Genomic DNA, 23,236 nt, shown 5'->3' on the forward strand with positions numbered 1-23,236 from the left:
AAGAAAACTGCTATAATGAAGCTTGGCTCCCAAGAGAAGACGGGAGCTGACCAGCACTCTGTTTGCCAAGCTGTCGTTGTTGGGGATTGGAGTAGTGTGCTTGATTCTGGGGGCCACAACTCAGGAAGGAAACTGTTAAGCCGGAGTGGGCCCAGAGGAAGGCCAGCTAGATCAATTAAAGGAACTGGGTTGGATTATGCAGGAGAAAAGAAGGCTAAGGATGAGAAAGGATAGCTCTGCGAAGGACTGGAAAAGCTGTCCTGTCAAAGACAGACAAATGGATTTGTTCTGCTGGGTCCCCTCAGGCAGGACCAGAAGTAGGAGGCGGAGGCTGGAGAAGTAGAATTAAGCTTGATGCAAGGACATACTTCCTTACAATTAGAGCTCTCCCAAAGGGGCGTGGGTTGTCCCAAGAGGTGGGCAGCTCCCCTTCATCTGGGAGTCTTCAAGAAGTCACTGGTTGGGGTGCCCATGGTAGAGTGAGGCTTATTTTTCAGGTACAGGTTATACTAGATAGCTTGAGGTCCCCAGTGACTGCCTAACTTACAGGTATTTAAAGCATCTTCCAGCTCTGATTATGAATAATTGAGAGCTACGTGTTAAAAAAAAGAAACAAAAAACCCAACTCCCTAATTAAAGATGCCACCAGAACTGAAGCCAGAGATGCCTGAGGTCAAAGAGGCCTCTTGCTAATCTCTCTCACAGGTGTCTGAGATGCTAATAAAATCATTAATGGGGACACTTGGCATTGGGAACAGAGAGGATCTGGTTCCAATAAATCTGATAAGCTTCGAGCAGAGGCAGAGATGGCAGGGAACAGAGCAGCTAGGGGTGGGCCCTACTGACTTCTTCAGCCGGCTCTGACAATGTGGCAGCCACAGGCGGGGTCCTGGCAAACATCATGTCAGTATGGTAGTTAATACCAGGCTTGTGGTGGTGCTTGAACAGAAGCAGAGGATCCCGACTGGGACTCTTCTGCTTGGAATTTCAGGCCCTTTACCATCTGACTGCAACCTATCCTTCTGGCCCCACTGCCAACCAGCACGACCTTCTGCACTCTGGGTTCCAGGCAGATGGACTTGGTTGCTGGTCAGGGGTGCAGAACATCCCTTCTCTGGTCTCCACCCCTTCCCTCAGGCTGCCAGGAAGCTGGCCTCCTTCGTTACTGCTCAGTTGCTTCAGTCATGTCTGCCTCTTCATGACCCCATTTGGGGTTTTCTCAGCAGAGATACTGGAGTGGTTTGCCATTTCCTTCTCCAGCTCATTTTACAGATGAGGAAACTGAGGCAAGCAGGATTAAGTGCCTTGTCCAGGGTCACAAAGCTAGTAAGTGCCTGTCACCTAATCCTTATCAACCTTCAAAGTCCAGCCAACTTCTACACAAAGCATTTCTGGATCCCCTTCAGCTGGTGTTCTCCCTCCCATGCTGAGGTCACTGTTTACTCTGTATAGATTTTTATATACTGTGAACATGTTTCCTCCCATTAGACAATCAGCTCCCTGACAGCAGGAAATGGTTAATTTTTGCCTTTGTATCCTCAGGACTGAGCACATAGGAAGAATCCACAATAAATTCCTGTTCAATTGAATTGCTGAACAGCTTGGCTTCTTTCCAAGGCCCCCATATTAATATGGTACCCCCACCCGCTAAATTCGCTTCTCATTTTTTAAATTCTTCGAAGTATACATGAGTCTACTCTGACAGCATGTAAGCTCCCACAGGGAAGCGCCTCTATCCCCAGCACTGAGCACGGTGGTTGGCACATAAAACATGCTTCATAATAACGGTTTGCTGATTGACTTTTAGAGTATAAGGTTTACAAAATGCTTTCCTCACAACAGCCTCATGAGGTACATCATAGGACTGTAGATTCAGAACTGGAAGGGACCAAAGAAGTAATTTTTGCAGATGGGAAAACTTAGGCTCAGGGAGGGGAAATAACTTGCCCAGGGTCATACAACTAGCAAGGGTTGGAACAGGGATCAGTGAGTTCAGAGTTTGTTCAAATTCTGCTTCAGACGCTTCCTAGCTATGTGACCCTAGGCAAGTCACTTCACCCTGCTTGACTCAGTTTCCTCACCTGTAAAGATGAGCTGGAGAAGGAAATGGCAAACCCCTCCAGTGCCTTTGCCAAGAAAACCCCACATGGGGTCATAAAGAGTCAGACACCCCCCATAACCAATGGAGATAATAACCCCTACTCCCCAGGGCTGTCGTGAAGGATCAAGTATTTGTAAAGTACTCGATTTAGTTCCTGGCACGCAGTAGAACCTTCCCCTTGTTCCTGTTTCCCATGGTGCCCTCCCTCATTGGAGGTGGATGACTGCCATGATCCCCTGGCCTTTACAACAGCCTCATTCCCTAAAGTGGCTTTATTTGGGACTCCGGCTTCATATTGATTCAAGTGAAATTTAACTGCAAGATTTATGGCAACAAAGGATCAGCATTTGCCCCTGGGGCCATGAGTCCTCACTTTCTCCAGGTTGGGGGGGGTTGTTCTTTGTGCCCTCCCTCTAGCACCAGATCTTCTTAAGAGTTCTGGCATTGCATTCTTGTCTCCTGGAATAAAAGGTCAAGGGTAAAGGCAGAAGGGAGCTGGCAACTCCTCCTCCAGGGAGAGAAGACACAACCCTGTGAGCTGACTGGCTTATCTTGGATGTAGGCACCAGAGCTGACCTGGGGCCTGACTGAGTCTGGACAAGAACTGACCCTCACTAGCTGTGACTCTTAGGCAGCTCATTTCCATCTCTGCACCTCAGTTTCTCTCTCTGTAACATGGTGTAGCATAGTATAGTTGTTGTTCAGCTGGGTCTGACTCTTCATGATCCCATTTGGGGAGTGGTTTGCCATTTCCTTATTCAGCTTTTTTTAGAGATGAGGAAACTTAGGCCAACAGGGTTAAGTGACTTGCCCAGGGTCATACAAGCTAGTCAGTGTCTGAGGCTGGATATGAGTGCTCTCTCCACTGTGCTAACTAGCTGCCCTTTTAAGCATGTCTTTTTTGGTGCCTGTCACACAAAACATCTCATCTCTTACCTCCATGCAGAGGCTGTCTTTCACACCTGGAATGCACTTGCTGCACCTCTTAAATCCACACTTTCTAAAGCTCAGTGCAAGGACGGTGTTTCCTACTGAGTTACTTTGTGTTTACCTGGACTATATTTTGTATACACTGCTTATACATGTATATGTTTTCCCTGACATGATTAAAGTCCTAAAAGGCAACAATGAGTGCATTTTAAAAAAAATTTTCTTATCTGGAGCACCTTGCACAGCACCTGGCACACAGTAGGTACTTAATAGATGTTTGCTGATTGAGCGGAATCCAGCCACTGCCCTTGAATCAGGCAGCATCAACCAGAGCCTAGAACTCCCCACTGTCTCTGCTCTAGGGGTCTCAGGAATACCAGGAGCCCCTCTGCTCTGTTCCACGATGTCTTGGCCCTCCCTCAGGGTGCCCAGAGGCCACATACCATGAGCATCGAAGAACTCGTCATCTGAGCTGTCATCCGAGTCCCTGGCTATGCTCTGCATTCTCCATTCCGAGATGCTTTGGCATGAAGGGCTCCCTGGAAGGAAAAACCCCAGACATACCATTGAGTCTCAAGCCGAGGACTGTACACGTGGTACAGGGAGAGGTATCCTGGGGCCAGCTACTTCTCCCTCAGGGAGAAGGTATGTATCAGGACTTAAGGAACAGGAGTGCCATCAGAGACCCGGGCACACTTCTAACAAAAGGGCAGGGAGTGGCCAAGGGACTCTAGAACAGATGCAGGGGAATGGACCAGATGCCCTTCAGAGAACCTGAGGGTGAGTGATCCTGCCTATGTTTCCTTCCGTGGACTGAAATGAACTCTTCTTCAATGGGGAGTATAAATGTGTCTTTGAAAAATAAAAAATAAAGCTGGAGAACCAAGAAATGCCAGTTCAGCTTCCTTCAATCAGGTAAGTCCCTTCGATTCTGTGATTTTGCACTGGCTTTTGTCAGGCCTGGAATGCCCTCCCTCTTTGTCTCAACCTCCTGGCTTTCTTCAGGTCTCAGCTAAAATTCCACCTCCTGCTGCCTGCTCCTTCCCTTCCCTGCCTACCCTATGGATATCTTACATTACCTCATTAGTCACATGTGGCCTCCCTTATCAGAAGGTCCACTCCTTGCAGACAGGGATTGTTCTGGGCTTTCTGGTATCCCCGGGGCTTGGTTTAGCACAGTTACTGGCATGTGGTAAATGCTTAATGATGTTGGTTGATTAACAGACTAGACAGCCTGCCTGGAAATCACCTGATCCTTATCTTGGGCAGCTGGCATTAATCAGGCATGTCCCACATTCGCCAGCCCAGTGGATGGGTTTACAATAGAAATGAAGGAAGAAGGCTTCACTTCACAGAAGCCTCCATCACTTGGTTCTCTTAAATGGCCACCTTTCCTCAACCCACTTCCAGCAGGACTCCATGAACTTGTCTCCTCCAGGGACACCCCTGTTGAGCTGTCCTGTTCTGAGCCCTGGCATGCCCATCCTGGGACAAGGACTAAGGGACTCCTGGCAGGGGCCTAGGATCAGACTGAAGGCCACTGGACTGAACTGGGGGCATGATTTGGACAGGGACAAGCTGGCAGCTAATTTCTCCCCTGATGCCTAGCCTGCAGCTATGTCCTGCCCCACTGATGGGGAGTCTTGTCTTAAGAGGTGTCCAGGACTCCCCAGGAGGCGGGAGCAGAGCCCAAGTGGCATGTTTGAGGCTCTGATTTTGTTCCCTAATGGCCATGAGGAAGAAGCACCATGACCTGTCTACTCAGGCTGCTCATTCTGTCTTTTCTGTGGTCTCTGGTCCATTGCCAGGCTCCTGTGGGAGCAGAGCAGACCAGGATCAGAACCCTAGACAGTGGCTTTGTGGAGAGCCCAATAGGGAGGGGAAGGCAGCCTAGCCAGGATGGGGCTGACGGCTCAATGTCAGTCAATCTTTCAATGCCCAGGACAGGGAGCCAAAGTCAAGGGCACCCTGAGCCAGCTGCTTTGTTCCAGGTTGGCTCATTCTAATTGGATCATTTCCCAATCCCTCTGAATACTGGTGCTGCCCTGGGAGATCATCTCCAGTTTATCCCATATGAATCTTTTCTATGCACTTGTTTGCATCTTGTCATTCCCTCTTCTCCCCCCCTTGTCCCCCCCTCCCCCCCCCCCGCCATAAGAGTGGGAGCTCCTTGGGGGCAGAGGGAGCTTTTGTCTTTCTTTCTATCCCCAGTACTTAGCTTTGTGCCTGGCATACAGCAGGCATTTAATAAATGTTTGTTGATTTGACCTAACCCTAGCAGCCAGGTGGTGCACAGGGCTAGGGAGAAGCTAAAACTATGGAGACTTGTGGATGCTGACACCCCACAAATCGGCACATTTCAAAAAAAGATGCAACTTGGCACCATGAATTTGGGGGCCTGTAAGGAGGAAAGAGAGGGCCTAGGAAGTCAGGGAATTTAGAACTGGTGGGGACCTTGGATGAGAGACCATCTGGCCCACTGCCCCATTTTACAGATGAGCAAACTGAGGCCAAGAGTTGGGAAGACCGAGGTCACACAGGAAGTAAATGGAAAAGCTAGAATCTGAACTCGAGGCCAAGTCTTGATGGAGACCCCAGGCTCTTGCTAGGGCACATAGGGTGGTCCCAGAAGACCTGAGGGTTTCACCCAATGACTGATGCTGGACTCCCTTAGAACCTAGAAATAACAGGAAAGCAAAACTCAAGGTGCAGCCCCACTGTAAGTAAATTAAACTGGGAACTCAGGTCCCAAAGGACATAAAAATCCAGAATTATACAACAGAGAAACTTGGGAAAGGAGGGATTTTTAACCCTACAAAGGGTCCTTCATGGGGGCCCTTTAATGAGTGAGTGTCCCAGTGCATTTTAACAACAGGGGCTATCTTTAAAAAAATTTTTTGGATCTATACACTGCTTTTCAGGAACACGTTTATTACATTATAAAAAAGGGTGACCAGAGCCCTAGATGCCCAGCATTTAGAGGGTGGGTTTGGATGGGAGGGCTGGGTAGGGAGGGATGCCTGCCTGGCTCTCTCACCTCCTCGTTTGGATGACCTGGAAGACTTGGAGGATGTGGACCACTGCTTCGTTAGGCCTCTCCCCTTGAGGGCCTCCCCATTGCTGCTGGGGGGCTCTGGGACTTCCTTCAAGGAATTATCTTCTTCCTTCTCCTCGCTGGGGGGCTCCTGCGGCCCATGCCCTTCGCCGTCCATGTACTGGGCCATCTTGCGAGACAGCATCAGCTGCGCCTCTTTCTCTAGCTCCCGGATATCCTCAATGGTCAGCCCGTACCATTCGTCCTGCCAACACCAGGCCTGTCGGTGAGCCCTCACCATCACCTTCCTAAGACCTGTATCCAGAGAGAGACTGGGTGAGTGACAAGCCCTTTAGGCCCAGGCTGGGAAGCCCAAGCCTCAGCTCCTTTTTCAACTCTGATTTCTGTAACTTGGCCCATGAGCAGAGCACCCCCAGACCAACAGAAATCAGGCAGTGGGCCAGTTTGTGCTCTGACAGCAATAGAAAACACGCCCAGGATTCTTGACGCTGGTCTATTCCTCACAATTCTGTTGATGTCTTACAAGGCCTGGATCAGGAATCCTATAGGATTCTGTAAGAATCTCCTACAGGAATCCTCCTACAGGAATCTCTTCTTGATTTTCCAAGTTCTTATAGTACTCCATCCCTCCTCAAAATAAAATACATACCTTTTACTGTCTGATACAGCAGATGGCTCACAGAGTAAGGCTAGAGAATGAGGGAAGGGTGCCTGGCACATAATAGGTACCTAATAAATTCTTATCGACTGAGTGGGTTACAAAAACAAAAGACAGCAACGAAAGGTAAAGTCTATCTTCGCTTTTGTATTTGTAACCCCAATGCTTCGTACACAGCAAGTACTTCATAAATGCATTTTTACCCATTAAAAAAAATCATGCACAGTCTTAGCTGTTTAAATGGTTTATCCCTTCAGTAAAGTATAGACAAGCAGGAATGGAAGTAATAGGCAGAATTATTATTATTGTTACTTAAAACAAGCAGGATCCAACCGAAATTCAAGGTGTCATTCAGAACCTTCTTTTTGCCTTCTGCTGTTTTATGAAAACGCTCCTTTTTTGATATTAAGGTTCATAATATTAATTTTTTAAAATTACATATTTAGTATTTTTTCCCCCAGTTACGTATAAAAACAATTTTAACCTTTGTTTTTAAAATTCTGAGTGCCAAATTCAGAATAATGATTTCTCAAAAGAATGCAAACTCCTTGAAGGCAGGCACTCTTCATTTTGTGTCTTTGTATCCCCAGAGCTGCTAGGTGGATAGAGCACCTGAGCCTGGAGTCAAGAAGACCTGACTTCAAACTCAGATACTTATTAGCTAGGTGCCCCTGGACAAGTCATTTCACCCTGTTTGCCTCAGTTTCCTCATCGGTTAAATGAGCTGGAGAAGGAAATGGCAAACCACTTTGCCAAGAAAATCCCAAATAGGGTCATGAAGGCTAAAATGACTAAGCAACAAAAATAAACAAATGTTAGCATATTGGATGGGATGGAATGAATCGTGCACCGTCCTTTATATTTTTGGCTCTGTGAGTCTTGGACTAGTCCTTAGATGACAGACTCATAATTCACTGCTGGGCCTGGAACTCCAGCTTAGGAGGACCTACCTGACCCGTTGGGTGATATCACAAGGTCACCATTACACCATTGTACCCCAAGGGGCCATAAGAGGCTCTGCATATTTGTGGACTTCAAATAATGTTCCTAATCAGTCCCATGAAAAATAACTTCCAACTTGTATTGTCCATTTAACTTTTTAAAATGCTCTTCCAGGCATATTTGCCAAAGGTCACATAGCTAGATAGTAAGGTTTGAGTAGAGGTCTCCTGAGTCCCAACCTCAGGGGTTTGTCTCCAACAATATCCTTTACATTTCATCAGCAGCATGCTCAGACAAGAGAGAAACAGACACACTAGCCCTGCAACCCAAGGCACCTCACACCTCAGGCCTATAATTGGAGGCCTGGAGCCTGACTCACCAAAGGAATGGAGGAGACCACAGAGCTGAGGTCAGTCAGCTCGTGCAGACAGAAATACTTGGGTGTTGGAACTGCTTACTAGCAGATGACTAATAAGGTCAGACTGAGGATGGGGAAATTTACCAACATGTAGACAAATAAATGCTCTGGTGTGTGTGTGTGTGTGTGTGTGTGTGTGTGTGTGTGTGTGTGTGTGTGTGTGTGTGTGTGTGTGTGTGTGTGAGAGAGAGAGAGAGAGAGAGAGAGAGAGAGAGAGAGAGAGAGAGAGAGAGAGAAATGAAACCCTCAGAGAAAAAAAAAACTACTTTGCCAGTAATTAAAAACCAACTTGATTTGGAAGACAGAATACCTACATCTCAAAGTTGGAAGGGACCATCGAGATCCCTAGTCCAACCCAGAAGTCCTACCTAGAAGGTCATGAAGTCTAACCTACCAGGCTGAACAGGCACATTCTTCATAACCTCACAAGCAAGTGCTTTTACAGCCTCTGCTGGAAGCTCTCCAGTGATGGGGAACTCACTACTTCAAATGGTAGCCCTTGCAACTTTTGGATGACTAAACCTCAGGAAATTAGTCCTCATAGCCTTGTGGTCAAAATCTACTTCTCTGCAATTTGTGCCTTCCCGTCATACTTGGTTTTAGGCCCAGAACTAGAACAGGGATTAATTCTGAGGTGCCCCAGGCCCTGGGGATAAAATAGGAAAAAGAAAGATAAATCCTGCCATCTACATCAACTGCCTTCCATCTTCACCAAGGACAGAATAAGAACAGGGAGATGTAAAGGGACAAGAACAGAAGGGACAGAGGCTGGACAGCAATCAATCCATCCCTCCAGGAAAGAGTGAGGAGCACCAGGACTCATTTCTTGTACTTCTCCTGCAGCATTCATTTTGGATTTCATTATTTCTTCACCTTGCCCCTGGGCTGGGTACCTCCCCACTTCACCCCCATCCCTGCCACCTCAGCTTTCTTTCCTTCATTGACTGTAATCTCCCGGAGGACGGGGATCGTCTTTCTTTTTTCCTATTTGTACCCCTAGAACTTAGCACCGTGCAGGCACAAAGATTCAATTTTTATTGATTACAGAATAAGAGACAAAGAGGAAGTAAGGGGCTGGTTGTTCTCTTTTTGGTTTTGAGGATCAAATAGGATGGCATTCCATGTAATCATCACGTTAATGCTGGTGATTCATTATTATTTCCAATGAACAAATAGAAGCTGAGAAAGGGGACAGAGACTTGATCACCCATGGTCCCACCGCTAGTAAAAGGTAGAGCTGAGACTAGAACCCAGGACTCTGTTGTGGAAGCAAGGCTCCTTCCTCAAGCACGACTGTACGGGGATCATCCTGGAATCTCCTAGTACACAGGATGCCAGTTCTAGAGCCCTAGTCTAGTCTAGTCTAACCCCTTCATTTCACAGGTGAGGAAACTGAGGCCTAGAGAGGTCAAAGTGATTTACCCAAGGTCACAAAGAGAGGGTATGGCTGGGCTAGGGTGTGAACTCAGGTCCTCAGCATCCAAATGCATCACTCTTCTCACTGTGCTGTGCTGTCTCCTACAGAGTCTCCATGTATTCTTGCCTGGAGGCTGGGGGTGGAGGACTCAAGACTGAGTCCACTTCTACCTGACTTGGGTTGAAGACTGAACAATATATGCCCTCTAATCACCGTTCAGTTTAGACCTGCAAGGAACCATTCGTGATTTGTTTTCTCCAAGGGCACCATCCTCACCCACCAGCCTCATTAGACCCCATTGGCTTCAATCAGCCAGATTAGAAATGCCTTCAATGATCAATCCAAAGATAAAGAACCATCCCCACAGAAGCTCAACTTTGAAGCCTGTGTACCCCACCCCCAGGCTGCTTTGCCCCAGTACCTGGCACAGAGTCGGCACTCAGGGAAGGCTTGTTGACTGACTGATTGACAGGATCATGCCTTCCTCAGTCTCCCCTCCAATGGATCCACTGGCTTTTGGACAGCTTCCATGAGGTTTGCCCTTTTCACTGCTCTTGGACCTCAGAGAACAAGACGACTCTCTCCTCTACAAGGCCACCCATCAAACATTTCTTGTAATGTTGCCTCTAAATGGTCTCTGCTCTAGGTTAAACACTCCCAGTTCTGTCAAACAACCCTCCTGGCATCTCCAGGCCCTTCGTCATGCTGCCTGTGCTCCCCTGGCCATGCTCAATTTATTCAAGTCCTTCCTAAAATGCAGCCCTTTTAACAGAACAGAACACTCTGGCTTGTCATCTTGCTCATAATGCAGTGCAGGATGGCATTAGCCATCTTGGCTGCTACCTCTTATTGCTGATTCAGCAGATTTAGCAGAGCTTGGGGTCTGAAACCCTCAGATCTTCTTCAGATGAACTGCTGCCCAGTAATGCCTTCATCCTCATTAGATTCAATTTTATTTTCCCTCCCAAATTCTTCCCCCACTTCTCTACTCATTGAGAAGGTAATAAAAAAGAAAACTCATTACAAATACGTATAATCATATAAAACAAATTCTGCATTAGCTGTATTCCAAAGAAAGAGAGAGAGAGAGAGAGAGAGAGAGAGAAGAAAATAGGCTTCAGTTTGCACATTGTTGCCCTCAGTTCTCTATCTCTCCTCCCTCAAATCTCACACTTACAAATTAGATTTTTTTGACCCCCAGAGTGAGGCTTTTCATCAGTAACAAATATGGGGTCAAAGAATCTTAGGGCAAGAAGTGACCTCACAGAGCACCTAGTCTAAGCTCCAGTGCAATGATTCATTCATCTGCAACATTCATTCATCCATCAAAAATCGATGAAATAAATGGAGTCAAGATGGCAGACTAGAAGCAGCAACCCAGCTGAACTTTCTCAACATTCCCCTCCAAATGGGTTTACATAACATCTCAAATCAATTTTTTGGATCAGTAGAGCCAACAAAAGGCCAGAGTGAGACATCCATCTAGCCTAAGGAAATGTAGGATGTTGGCAGGAGACATCTGCGACACTGGTGTGGGGGCCAGGGCCAGCGCCAGCTGTGGGCCTTGGAGGTGGCCATAACAGCAACAGTGGTGGCAGCTTTGGGAACTCTCAGCCTATAGATGGTAAGGAGGCCAGACGACTGGCCAGACAGAGCTAATGGGGGCCCTTTGCTGGCACTGGGTACAACTGGTACTGACCATCAACTCTACTACTCATGGCAATTCTGGATTGCCATTCCAAGGCAGAGAGAAACACTAGTGCTTGTGATTGCAGAGAAGCAGGGGCCCTTCCTGGGTAAAGACCAGAGCACAGACCAGAGCACAGTGGCCCATCTCTTCCACCACCTTGGAAGCACATATCAGAAATGACAAATGCTGGTGGGGATGTGAGAAAATAGGTACACTGACATACTGTTGGTACAGTTGTGAACTGGTCCAACCATTCTGGAGAACAATTTGGAACTATGCTCAAAGGGCTATCAAAAATCTGACCAAGCGATACTGCGCTATTAGGTTTCTACACCAAAGCAATCAAAGAGAAAGGAAAGGACCTATATGTACAAAAATATTTATAGCAGCAATCTTTGTGGTGGCAAAGAATTGGAAATTAAGAAGATGCTCATCATTTCAGGAATGGCTGAAGAAGGTGTGATGAATGATTGTGAAGGAATACTACGGTCCTGTAAGAAATGCCTGGGGAAGTGATGTCAGCAAAAAACACGGAAGACCTATATGAACCAAGGCAAGGAATTGGGAGGTCATTGTGCACAGTGATAGCAATGCTGTAAGGCTGATCAACTGTGAAAGATTTGGCTACTCTAATCAATACGGTGAGTCAAGACAATTCCAAAGAACTAATGATAAAAAAGTGCAATTCATCTTCAGAGAGAGAACCGGATGAACTCTCAGTGCAAATGGAGTATAATTTTCTCACTTTATTTTTCTTGCTTTTTTAAAAAAATGGCTAACATGGAAATATGTTTTGTATGATTTCACATATGTAGCTGATATCTTCTCAGTAGGTATGGGAGGAGTTGGGAGGGAGGGAGAGAATTTGGAGCTCAAAATTTAAAAAGAAAAGAATGCCAAAGATAAATAAATCAATGATAAGTTATCGTTGTTTTAATTGATGAAGTAACCGTGTGTAGTGTATTCATTCTGCTAGCCTCTGGGAGGTACGAAGATAAATAAGATACATTTCCTGCCTTCAAGGAGATTATAGTCTAGTAAGAGAAATAATCCATATTACAGAAATGCTCTAGGAAACTTTCTGAATTCCAATCTGACCCCAGATTACACCAACAGTGTAATCCTGTGCAAGTCACTTAACCCTGTTTGCCTCAGTTTCCTCATCTGTAAAATGAGCTGACAAATAAGAAAATAATTTTACTTTCTTTACAATTATCAATGCAAATTAATATGTAAAATCCTTAATCTAATTTTCAGAACTTGTTACTCAAGGCTTGTATATCTCAAACGAGGTCACAGAGAGAGTCAGACACAGCTGAAACCACTGAACAGCAAGGGAAATAATCTCTATAACTGAATTGTTCTGAGGAGCCTCGTCTATGCATCTTAATGTGCATAACGATAATTACCGATTCATAATACTAAGAGCTAATGATGATCATTTATGCATAGTTTCAAAATTGGCCAAGTGCTCTGCAGACCTGATCACACACCTACTGCACTGTAGATAGAGGATTTGAACCCCACTTTATGAAACTGCTGAGCATCTGCAAACATGGGGCTCCTGACCTCCCTGGAGGCCACCTGGTCTACTGTGGGATAGCTCTGTGGTCAGAAGTCATTGTTCACTTTGGACTGAGATCTGTCTCAATCCCTGTAACATCCACCCAGTGGTCCTCAATATGCCCCTTGGCATAAATCAAGTATAATGCACTCTAAGGTTGGGTGAGGTGTGCCGACCCCATCCCTTATGGGCCCTTTCCAGAAAGACTGGTCTAGGACCACTCACCAACATCATGAATGAACCTCTCGATCTTGGACTGCATGCCCCAGTATCGAAACTCCACCTTACACAGCTTGTATGCGCACATGATGGGCAAGTGGCTAGGGTGGTGGAGGCACTCCTCGATCCAGTCCTCGGATAGTGGGCCCCTCTTCGTCTTGACTGACCGAAACAGCCGAGGGTCCTCCTCCAACTTGTACTCATTGGGAGGGATGGGGTCTTTGACAATGTCGATGGGATCTGAGGGGAGAACGTGAGAGTCACTTTTTCTAACAGAAGGTCACAACACAAGATCCAGAGCTTGAAGGAACACTGGAGACCTGATGGCTAACCCCCTTAATGTGATGGATGAGGAAACTGAGACAAACAGGGTTAAGTGACTTGCCCAGGGTCACAGCTCTGAAAATGTCTGAGGCAGGATTTGAATTAAGGTCTTACGGACTACAATCCAATGCCCAAGCTATGATCCAAACTCTATCCATCTCTCACTCTCACCCAAATCCACTCCCCCAAATCCAAGTTCTGCAGGATTTTTTAAGTTGCCAACATGTTCTTGAATTTGAGAAAGCAAAAAGAGGGAAGGGGGAGACGTCTAGTTTCCTAACTAGATAATGGAATGTCTTGTAGTTTTCCCAACAGCTAGGGGATGGAGTCAGAAGACCCAGGTTGAAATTTGGCCTCTGACAGGTTTCTGAGCCTAAGCAAATCCTCTCAATTTGCAGATGAGAAAACTGAGGCCCAGGGAAGTTAGGTCACATCAGATGAGCTGCTGGCATAGTCAGGAGTGCCCCTCTTCAGACAGGTGGATAACATGCAATGCTGAGGCACTTGCAAGGTGAGGTGCCAGGTGCTATCCTTCCATACTTTTCACCAAGCTGAACAAGTCTGCAGCTGAGAGGGATATCAGAAGTCCATCTCGTCCAAGCCTCTCATTCCATGAATAAGAAGCTCCCACTTCTCTTCTGATCCCACTCCTTTTCAGGAGTCCTCTGAAAAACCATCTCAGCACTTGCTAAGACAACAATCTCAAAGCCCTGTCACCTCCTAATTCTCCAACTCAGTATCTCTGTGCTCTTCCTCCTTGGGTCTCGCTGCTTTTAAACCAGACATTTCCAGAGGTTCCCAGAATGTGGGGGGGGGGGCCTTCAGCCAAGAGGGATCTTCCCCACTTCTTGGGAGAGTTTCTGGCCTCTCCTTTCTTGCTATCTCCTGGCATGGTTCAGAACCTCTGAACACTCACCCACCCACCCCCACTCCCCAAAGCCTGCAGAGGGGGTGGATGGGGAATCTCTCTGCAGAGAAACAAACTGCCCCTGATGCAGTGTGAATAGAGGAAGGCTGGCTCTTACAGAGAAATGTCACCGGAAGAATCCCAGGCATGTTGGCCAGGGCGTCACCCGGAGACTCCACGGAGCCATCCTTTCCAGCAGGGGTGGAGGCAGGCCCATCCTACCACTCTTAAAGGCCAAGAAGAGGGCTGGGCATTGTATTTCTGCCAGGAGGCCCTCGAGCCTGGTGGAAGGAACCTCAGTGATCATCCAGTCCAACCTGTTATTTTATGGAGAGGTAGATATGGCTCAGAGAGCAGATGAGCCATGAAGTTCATTAGTGGCCCATCCAGACCTTGAACCCAGGACTTCTGACTTTTAGTCTAGTCTAGTTAGGACTCTTTCCATTATAGGTGTTCTTCCTGTACAAGTCAAAAGTTGAGAATGTAGAGGACGATCACAAATATTTAAGAAAAATGGTCTTCAAAATATTCCTCATCTCCCACCTCCATGCCCTTGTCCAGGTGGTGCCCTAATGCATGGAAAGCACTTGTTCCAAGTTGGACAAAGTAGACAAAAGCCTGGACTTGGACTTGAGGAGACCTAGGCTCAAATCCCACCTCAAATCTGGCCAAGTCACTCAACTCTATAAGCCTCAGTTTCCTCATCTATGAAATGGGGTTAAATAGCATTTACCACACAGGGCTGTTGTGATGCCCTTTAGCCATCTTTAAAATGGCAAAAATGGGACCTTCTGAATCCCTAATTCCCTTCAAAGTGTGGTCAGGGGCCACTCAGCAATGGGCTAGTATAGTGACAGATAGCACAGAATAGCAGATGAGAGTTCTCGGTGGGACTCAGGGAGACCCGGATTCAAATCCTTCCATATTCACTTATTGTCTTCCTTCCCATCTACAAGTTACACTCTTGCTTTATACGTACTTAGCTGCATCTATGCTGAATCTCTCTGCAGTAGAATGTAAACTCCTTAAGGCACCTGGCTGTTTCCTTCTGGGGCAGCGGGAGTCAGGAAGACCAGAATTCAAATCCTGCCTCAGATAGTTACTAGCTGTGTAACCCTGGGCAAGTCACTCACCACTGTTTGCCTCAGTTTCCTCCTCTGTAAAGTGGAGATAATAATAGCATTCCTCAAGGTTGTTGGGAGGATCAGATGAGATAATAACTGTGACGTGTTTAACACAGTGCCTGGCATGTAGTAAGTGTTAGCTATTATTTTTTCTACATTCAATTTTTATTTCATTTTTTCCTCAATCACATGTACACAGAATTTTTTAACATTCCTTTTTAAAATTTTTGAGTTCCAAATTCTCTCCCTCCTCTCCTTGAGAAGGCAAGCCATTTGATTTAGATTATACCCGTGCAGTCATGCAGAACATTTCCATATTAGCCACGTTCCAAAGAAAATGCAGAGCAAAAGAATCCAGAATGATAAGGTGGAAAAGCCATGGCTGGCTCTTCTCATTATAACTACTTATGCGGGTAGAGGGGGTTTCCTCCCTTGTCAGTTTCCTTGACTCTTTGTAGTAGACACTCAGCAAATATAGGGAGTTAGGAAAGGACCCCTTTGGCCAGATAGACACCCATATTTTCTGGGTGCAGTTGGGTTAGATCCCTCAAGGCCATAGAGCCATCCCACCAGAATGGAATATAGGGCAGGAATTTGGGAGTTAGGGCAGGAAGACTATCAAAGACAAATTTTACCAGTTTACAATGCTATTGAAGGAGAGGAGAAATGGTAAACACCCCAGTCAAGATGGGCAGGCTGGTGCAGTGGGCAGTGCTTCCTGACTTAATGTCTGTGACACTGACTAGCTGTATGACTCTGGGTAAGTGAATTAACAGCTCTGAGCCTCCATTTTCCTCATCTACCCAACGGGATAATAGTAGCTGTAAAAGCTACTTGGCAGTGTTGTTGTGTGGGTAGGTAAGCAGCTCAGTGGACAGAGTGCCAGACCTGAAATCAGGAAGACCTGTGTTCAAATTCAGCCGCAGACACTTACTAGCTGGATGACCACGGGCAAGTCACTTCACCCTGTTTGCCTCAGTTTCCTCATCTGTAAAATGAGCTGGAGAAGGAAATGGCAGACCACTCCAGGATCTTTGCCAAGAAAACCCAAAGTGGGGTCACAGAGAGTCAGACACGACTGAACATGACTGAACAACAAAAATGTTGCTGGGGTTCAAATGAGCTGATGCTCAGCCAACTGTAAAGGGCTACAGAGATGTCAGTTATCATCATTAATACACTAACCTGCAGCCTTCCCTTCCCTTGCCCAGCCTGAGAGAACCTTTTGGGTGGGTGGGGACATCTTTTCTAGAATATGCCTGGCCGAGAAACCTGGATGTCCAGAGCTCTGGTCACAGACCTGCTTCCTTTGGGCATCAGGCTGTGCCCAGGGTGAGGGGAGAAAGTCACTGAGATCAATGAGGTGGCACAGATTTAGAGTCTGATCCAACTCCTCAGTTTTGGAGAGGCACGGAGATGAAGTGGTTTGCCCAAGACCACACAGTGACAAAGCCAAGTTCTGAACCCAGGCCTTCTGTTTTCCAAAGCCAGGGCCTTTTTCCTTCTTCATCCCATGCTTCCTCTTTGCCAAATGTCTCTGGAAAGGGACTTTCGGTGATGTGATAAGACACCTTGTTTAGTCTTAAAGTAAAAAGCTGTTACTGGGTAAAAGGTAGTGAAACTCTAGGCCACTAGCTTAGGTTTAGGCTTTCTCTAGGCATGGCAAATTGAGAGAATAGATTTTCTTTTCCTGAATTTTTCCTCTTCAGCTCTTTGGAAATATTCAAGAGGGAACATCCTCTAGAGACCCTACAGTTTATCAATGTCCCCACTGAACATACGGTGCCTAGAACACAGGACTCTGGAAAGAGCATTGTAGGATTGTCAACTCCCCTTGTTTCTCCAAGGCAACTCCATCCATCCAGCCCAAGCTGGCATTAGCTCATCTCGCAGCCAAGTCCCACTTCATGGCAATTCTGGGATCCAAGATTTAAGCCTGGGAGGAACCTCAGAGACCATCTAGCCATATGTACTCTTTCATCTTAGAGATGAGGAAACTGAGGCCCAGAGAAGTAAAGGGACTTTTTGATCATGCTATCAGGGACTTTGACTTGGGAGGGACCTCAGAAGGCATATAGACCAACCCTCTCATTTTGCAGTTCAAGAAACTAAGGCCCAGGAAGGTGGGCTAACTCAGGTTATGTAGGGAGTAAGCATCAGAGGTAGTTTCTGAAGCCCAAGTTAACTCCTTCCATTCCTACTGCTCTCAACAGTCATGAAGGTCTGAGTTCAAATTGTGCCTTCAGATACTAGCTAACTGTGTGACCCTGGGCAAATCACATCATCCCTCTGGCTTCAGTTTTCTCATCTATAAACAGGGCTAATAATATTATCTGCCTCACAAAGTTGTGAACATCAGGATGATTTATGGAAACCACTATGTATAAATCTTAAAGCATTTAAGCTATAAATGGGAGTTATTACTACTACTACTACTACTACTACTACTACTATTACTTCTACTACTACTGGCTAAAAGTCAACTAAAAAACTTCTTTCAATTAAGAAGAGTTTTGTAGCATCAGGAATGTATTTAGCTGGAGAGAGACCCCTGGCCTGCAGCCTGGAGTCCCCTTCCCTCCTCAGACCTCTTTGGCTGCTTGTGTCAGGGGGAGTGGGTGGGTTGGGGAGGGTGCTCAGGACCCGGCAGGAAATAGTTACCCAGTGTGGTCTGTCTCTTTTCCACAGGAGAGAGGTTGAACACGTTGGCACTGTCTCCTGCGTCGGATTTATAAAAAGTTTCAATGTCAATGGAGAATTTCTCCACAAAAGGGCACGTGTACCTGTGAGGAGGAGAAGACAACAGCAGGAGTAAGTCTCCTGGTGTGAAGGCTCAGAATCAGCAGGGATGGCTCCTGGCTCTCTGGAGGAAGAACTGTGGCCCACAACACAGGTCAGAGTGCCGGGGAAGAGGGGGCTTCTGCAGAGCAGCCCTTTGGATCAAAGGGAGCCTCAGCTCCTAGGGGCACAGAACATAGAGCTAAAATCTAGCAATGGGCCTTCTCTTCTTTGACTCTCCTCTTGTAGACACAAGGTCAGCATGAACAGTAGGGCTGGCAGAGGATGGGTTGGACCCTGGTCCTGAGGAGAGGCTTCTCTGAAGCAAACCCCTGCCTCTTCCTTAGGGTCCTACTGACCTCCAGTTTACTTGGGCTATCTACAAATGCAACTGTGTAGGCAAGGTGTGGTAGCAGAGTTAATCAAGTATTGGAGCCTAGGAGGGGATGGAGGGAAGAGATTCCCACTGCCGTGAGGTGCCAGGAGCAAGGAGGTCAATGGATTATAGATCCAGGGATGCAAGAGAACGTTAGAACCTGTCAACAAATAATAATAAGAATGATGATGATGATCTAGCATTGTAAAGCACTTGGCACAAACACATTCTCTCTGTGGTGGAGAGTTGGCTGTTCATAGACCTGAACAGACACGGGATTTCTTAGTAACTCTCTGGGTCCCAGTCACTGGTAGGTCATTCAGGGGCACCAGTGGCACCAGTGTCTTAAACACAAAATCCCTAAGGGATAAGGTGGAAAACTGGGGGCACAGGACACTCTGCCCTCAGGAACTTTCCTGCCTTCATGAGTGAGTCAGGGGTTGAGGAAGGAGCAAAATGTTCCCCTCTGCTTCCACACTCTGTGCTCTAAGAGCCTTCCCAGTTCTGACATTCTGGGGTTCCAATGTACCACCCAGTTCCCATATGCTGTGCTCCAAGGCTCCTCTCAGCTCTGACATTCTCTGTGCTAAGGGCTCTTCAGGATCTTCAGGATTTTTTTTGGAGGCAATCAGGGTTAAGTGACTTGCCCAGGGTCACATAGCTAGCAAGTATCTGAAGTCAGATTGGAACTCAGGTCCTCCTGATTCCAGGGTGTTCTAACCACCTAGCTGCCCTTCAGAATCTAAAATTCTATGACTGATTATACCTGGGCCAGTTGAATCGTTGCCATCCAAGGTTAGAAAGTCAATTCAAACATTCCCCTGCCTCTATATAGGAATCTCTTTCCCATATCCCATGATCTCATTTTGCATGCTTGGCATTGTAGGTGATTAAGAAATGCTAGTTGATTGATACTGGTGGAGTTCACAGACTATTTTGGGGGTGGTAGATATTTCTGCAAAATGGTAGCAGTCACTGGCTTGACAAATGAGAGGCTGCATTACTAATGTGTATATAGACGGTGGGAGTGAAGGGTGACCTCTGCCCTCTAGCCTCATGTGCACGCACCTCGTCCTGGTGTAGGGGTAAGCATTCCAGGATTCCTCTTCCACCCGCAAGGCTGCCTTGGGCAGGATAGAGCGGAACCAGCTGGGGATGTGCATGCCAATATGGTACACCTTGTGTGTGTACTGGCCAGCACCCCCCGGCCCGTCGGTGTATGGCCGGTTCTCCAGGATCTCCACCCCGCTGCCTTCGCCACATGTCTCCTCTCGGCTCTTTTTCTGCAAAGACACAACAGGTACATGTTAGTGTGTGACTCATTCCCAGAGCCCAGCTCCTTCTCTCTGCCAAGCAGGCAAGCAGGCAGGCGGGAGTCAAGGGGCTCCTGGGGACCAGGAAGCACTTGGCAGGCCTCAAGAGGCCTGTAAGTGGCCACTGTTTCCTGGCAGAAGCAAGCCTGAGTTCCCAGGCGCTGCTCACACAGGGAAGTTGAGTGGCGCCCTGAAGTGGAGTGTTCATCAAACCTGATGCTGCACATTAGAGTAGTTCCTGGCTATGGAGGGCATCAGGCAAAGGACAGGGAGATCCATCAGAGAGTCATGGGGGGAAAGGGGATTACGCCTATGGCTATGGGGACTGACCTCCTCAAGGGTAAGCCCCCAAGCACAGATCGCAGGATTTGGAGCTGGGAAGGGCCTTTGAAGCCACAAGGACCAAGTCCTCATTTAACCATGGGGTAACTGAAGCCTTGGGGGATCAAGAGACTCCTCTAAGGGTCACAGATTGTAAATTTAGAACTGAAAGGGATCTTAGAGACCACCCAGTTCAACCCCTCATTTTAAGATGAGGAAACTGAGGCCTGAAGCAATGAAGTCAATTGACCAGGGTTAAAGAGCAGATTTGGGGGGGCAGATTGGTGGCACAGTGGATACAGCACCAGCCCTGGAGACAGGAGGACCTGAGTTCAAATCCAGCTCTAGACACTTACTAGCTGTAAGTGACCCTGGGCAAGTCACTTAATCCTAACTGCCTCAAAAAAAAGTGTAAGTGGAAGGTCCAGGATTTGAATCCAGAACTTGAGACTTCCACAGTCAAAGAAAGCCAACAAGCATTGATTAAGTGCCTACCCTGTGCCAGTGCTGTGAACGTAAATAAGAGTTAGTTTCCTTTCTGTTTAATTTGCCTTCAGCGTCTGTGGACTGAGTGCCACCTTCCCCCTTGCCAGTACTGAACGTTGCCACCTCTTGGGATGAGTGACTGCTGCTCTGCACTGGGGTACCCAGTAATCATGCCAAGTCACAACATTTATATCACAAACTGCTGCATGACAGAGATGAGTGCAGGACAGGTAACTTGATCACACCTCAGGAAATTGGCCATGGTAGCAGCAGCTTGGGAGGTCATGAATCCTGGGGCGGCCTCATGTGTACAAAAGGGACTGTCCATGCCAGAGAGTGGAGGCAAAGCCCCTTCCCAGAGTGCCTTGTCTGGGGCAAGAGTGGGGTGAGGGATGGACTCCATCCACTAAGAAGGACTGCTGAAAGGCTACCAAGTGCCCTGCCACTTTCAAAGCGCTGGAGAGGGGAAGTTATTCCCAGCAAGTCAAGATGATGGACAGGGAGCCTTCAGGGGGACAAGAACACAGCAGAGTTAAAGGGGAAGGAGCAAGATGCCTGGTGGGAGCATTAAGGGCACCCTTAAAAACATGAATGATGAGGCAGCTCAGGCCTGCGGGGGATAAGACAAAAAGCACCTAACTGATCTACCTATGCAACAGTCCATAGAAACCAAACAAAAAGGACAAAGTGACTAGAGACTTGTCCCGAGAATGCCCCTTTCTAAATCCCATTAAGTTCTTCCTGGTACATGTGGTTGTAGTTCAGTTGTCTAACTTTACGTGACCCTATATGGGGTTTTCTTGGCACAGATACTGGAGTACTTTGCCATTTCCTTCTCCATCTCATTTTACAGATGAGGAAACTGAGGGAGAGTGAAGTAACTTGCCCAGGGTCACTCAGCTAGTAAGTGTCTGAGGTCTTATTTTGAACTCAGGTCTTCCTGATTCTAAGCCCGGAGCACTGTGCATTATGGCATGACCTAGCTGCCCCACTGGCACATAGTAGGTGCTTAACAAAAAGTCTGCAGTTTGATTGATCAGAAAGATGAGAAAAATGAGATGATGATAATAACAGCTTATACAGCACCTTAAAGTCTGCAAAGTGCTTTCTACATACATTATCATGTATGGACCTCGGACAAAACAACCCTGTAACGTTGGTAGGGCAACCCTGTTTTACAGGTGTGTGTGTTTGTCCTTCATTGACAAAGAAGACCATGCCATCAGAGAAATAATGACATGACTTGCACTTGACTTTGTTTTGAGTGAGGGAGTGAGGAAGGGCTGTGCAGGTCACCAGCCTTCCTTCTCCTCCACAGCCATCTGAATCCAGTGACCTGATATTCATCAGGATGACTGGCGATGACCCAGGATGAGGCAATTGGGGTTAAGTGACTTTCCCAAGGTCACACAGCTAGTGAGTGTCTGAGGTGAGATTTGAACTCAGGTCCTCCTGACTTCTGCACTGGTGCTCTATCCACTGCACCACCTAGCAGCCCAATAAAGAGAGACTCAGAGAGGGTAAGGATATGCCCACCTCCAGTAAGCCCTGAAATGCACTTCACACCCAGGTCTTTGGGATTTCCAGTTTAGCACCTATCCAGAGAGAACCCTTTAGTGTCCTCCAGAGAGCTTACAAAGAACATGGCCCAGCATTTCCACCTCCAGAAGTTTGGAAATTATACAACTCCTTAAATCTAGCAAGAGATCATCTCACTCAACTCTTATTATTCTGAAGAAGATCTGGGGGTCTTAAGTGGCCCACAAGGTCTATAAGTCAGCAGCTTGATATAGGCTTTCAGGTCACAATAAGGGTCCAGCTTCCAGGAATAAGGAGATATGAGTCCCACTGTACCATTGCCCCTGTCAGACCTCATCTGGAGAGCCCTGTTCAGCTCTCAGTGTACAAGTTAAGAAGGCACTTGATAAGTTAGGTCTTTTCTTTTGTCATATGAAGAGCCATGGAGGAAACTGAGAAAGCAGAGGATCGAGAAGAGGACTCCAGGGGCAAGGCATCGGAGCACATCTCAAGTGCTCTCCCCCCCAAAAAGTGTCTCTTTGCCTTTCTTTGTATGGCCAGCAATTAGCACCTAGAATGGTACACAGTTGGTGTTTAATAAATGCCTATTAACTGACAGACTGACTAGCTTCCTCTGTGCCAGACACAGTGCTGATAGAAGGCGAGGTCATTCAATTCTTTGTAGGGCTATCATATGGAGAGGGGATAAAACCTGTCCTGTCTGGCCCCAGAGGGAAGATGGAGGAGCAATGGGGGGTGGCAGGGTGAAAGAAGTGCATGGAGTTCAATTAAGGCTAGATGTTGAAAAATTCTCAATCCAAGCCACCCAAAAGGGGTGGGTGGGCTTCCCTGCCTTAGGGGGTCTCACTCATTCGCTGTGCTATCATGGAAACTCCACTGAAGTATGGGTCAGACCAAAGGACCAGTGGTGTAGTAATAATGGTGAAAACAATGGTAATAGCTTTTATGTCATATACATAATATATTTTATATAAATTTATGTAACAACATTTATGTATCACCTGCTAGAACGCCGGACCTGGAGTCAGGAAGACCTGAATTTCAAATCCAGCCTCAGACACTTACTAGCTGTGT

The 23,236-nt window shown here is 46.9% G+C and overlaps 1 protein-coding gene across 6 annotated transcripts in view; it reads right to left on the minus strand.

The window, feature by feature from the left end:
- Nucleotides 1-23,236, minus strand: part of PITPNM2 (phosphatidylinositol transfer protein membrane associated 2) — a 206,628-nt gene that overhangs the window by 44,678 nt on the left and 138,714 nt on the right. For 5 of the 6 annotated variants that reach the window (XM_072600628.1, XM_072600624.1, XM_072600625.1 and 2 more), the window contains exons 3-7: nucleotides 19,572-19,786; nucleotides 18,011-18,132; nucleotides 13,001-13,234; nucleotides 6,069-6,380; nucleotides 3,475-3,570 (exon numbers count right to left, since the gene is read on the minus strand). In XM_072600628.1, coding sequence (XP_072456729.1) covers nucleotides 3,475-3,570; nucleotides 6,069-6,380; nucleotides 13,001-13,234; nucleotides 18,011-18,132; nucleotides 19,572-19,786 — 979 coding nt within the window. The remainder of the gene's footprint in view (nucleotides 1-3,474; nucleotides 3,571-6,068; nucleotides 6,381-13,000; nucleotides 13,235-18,010; nucleotides 18,133-19,571; nucleotides 19,787-23,236) is intronic. The other variant, XM_072600627.1, reaches the window with a different exon arrangement.

This window comes from Notamacropus eugenii, chromosome 4 (assembly GCF_028372415.1).
Source record: "Notamacropus eugenii isolate mMacEug1 chromosome 4, mMacEug1.pri_v2, whole genome shotgun sequence".
NCBI lineage: Eukaryota > Metazoa > Chordata > Mammalia > Diprotodontia > Macropodidae > Notamacropus > Notamacropus eugenii.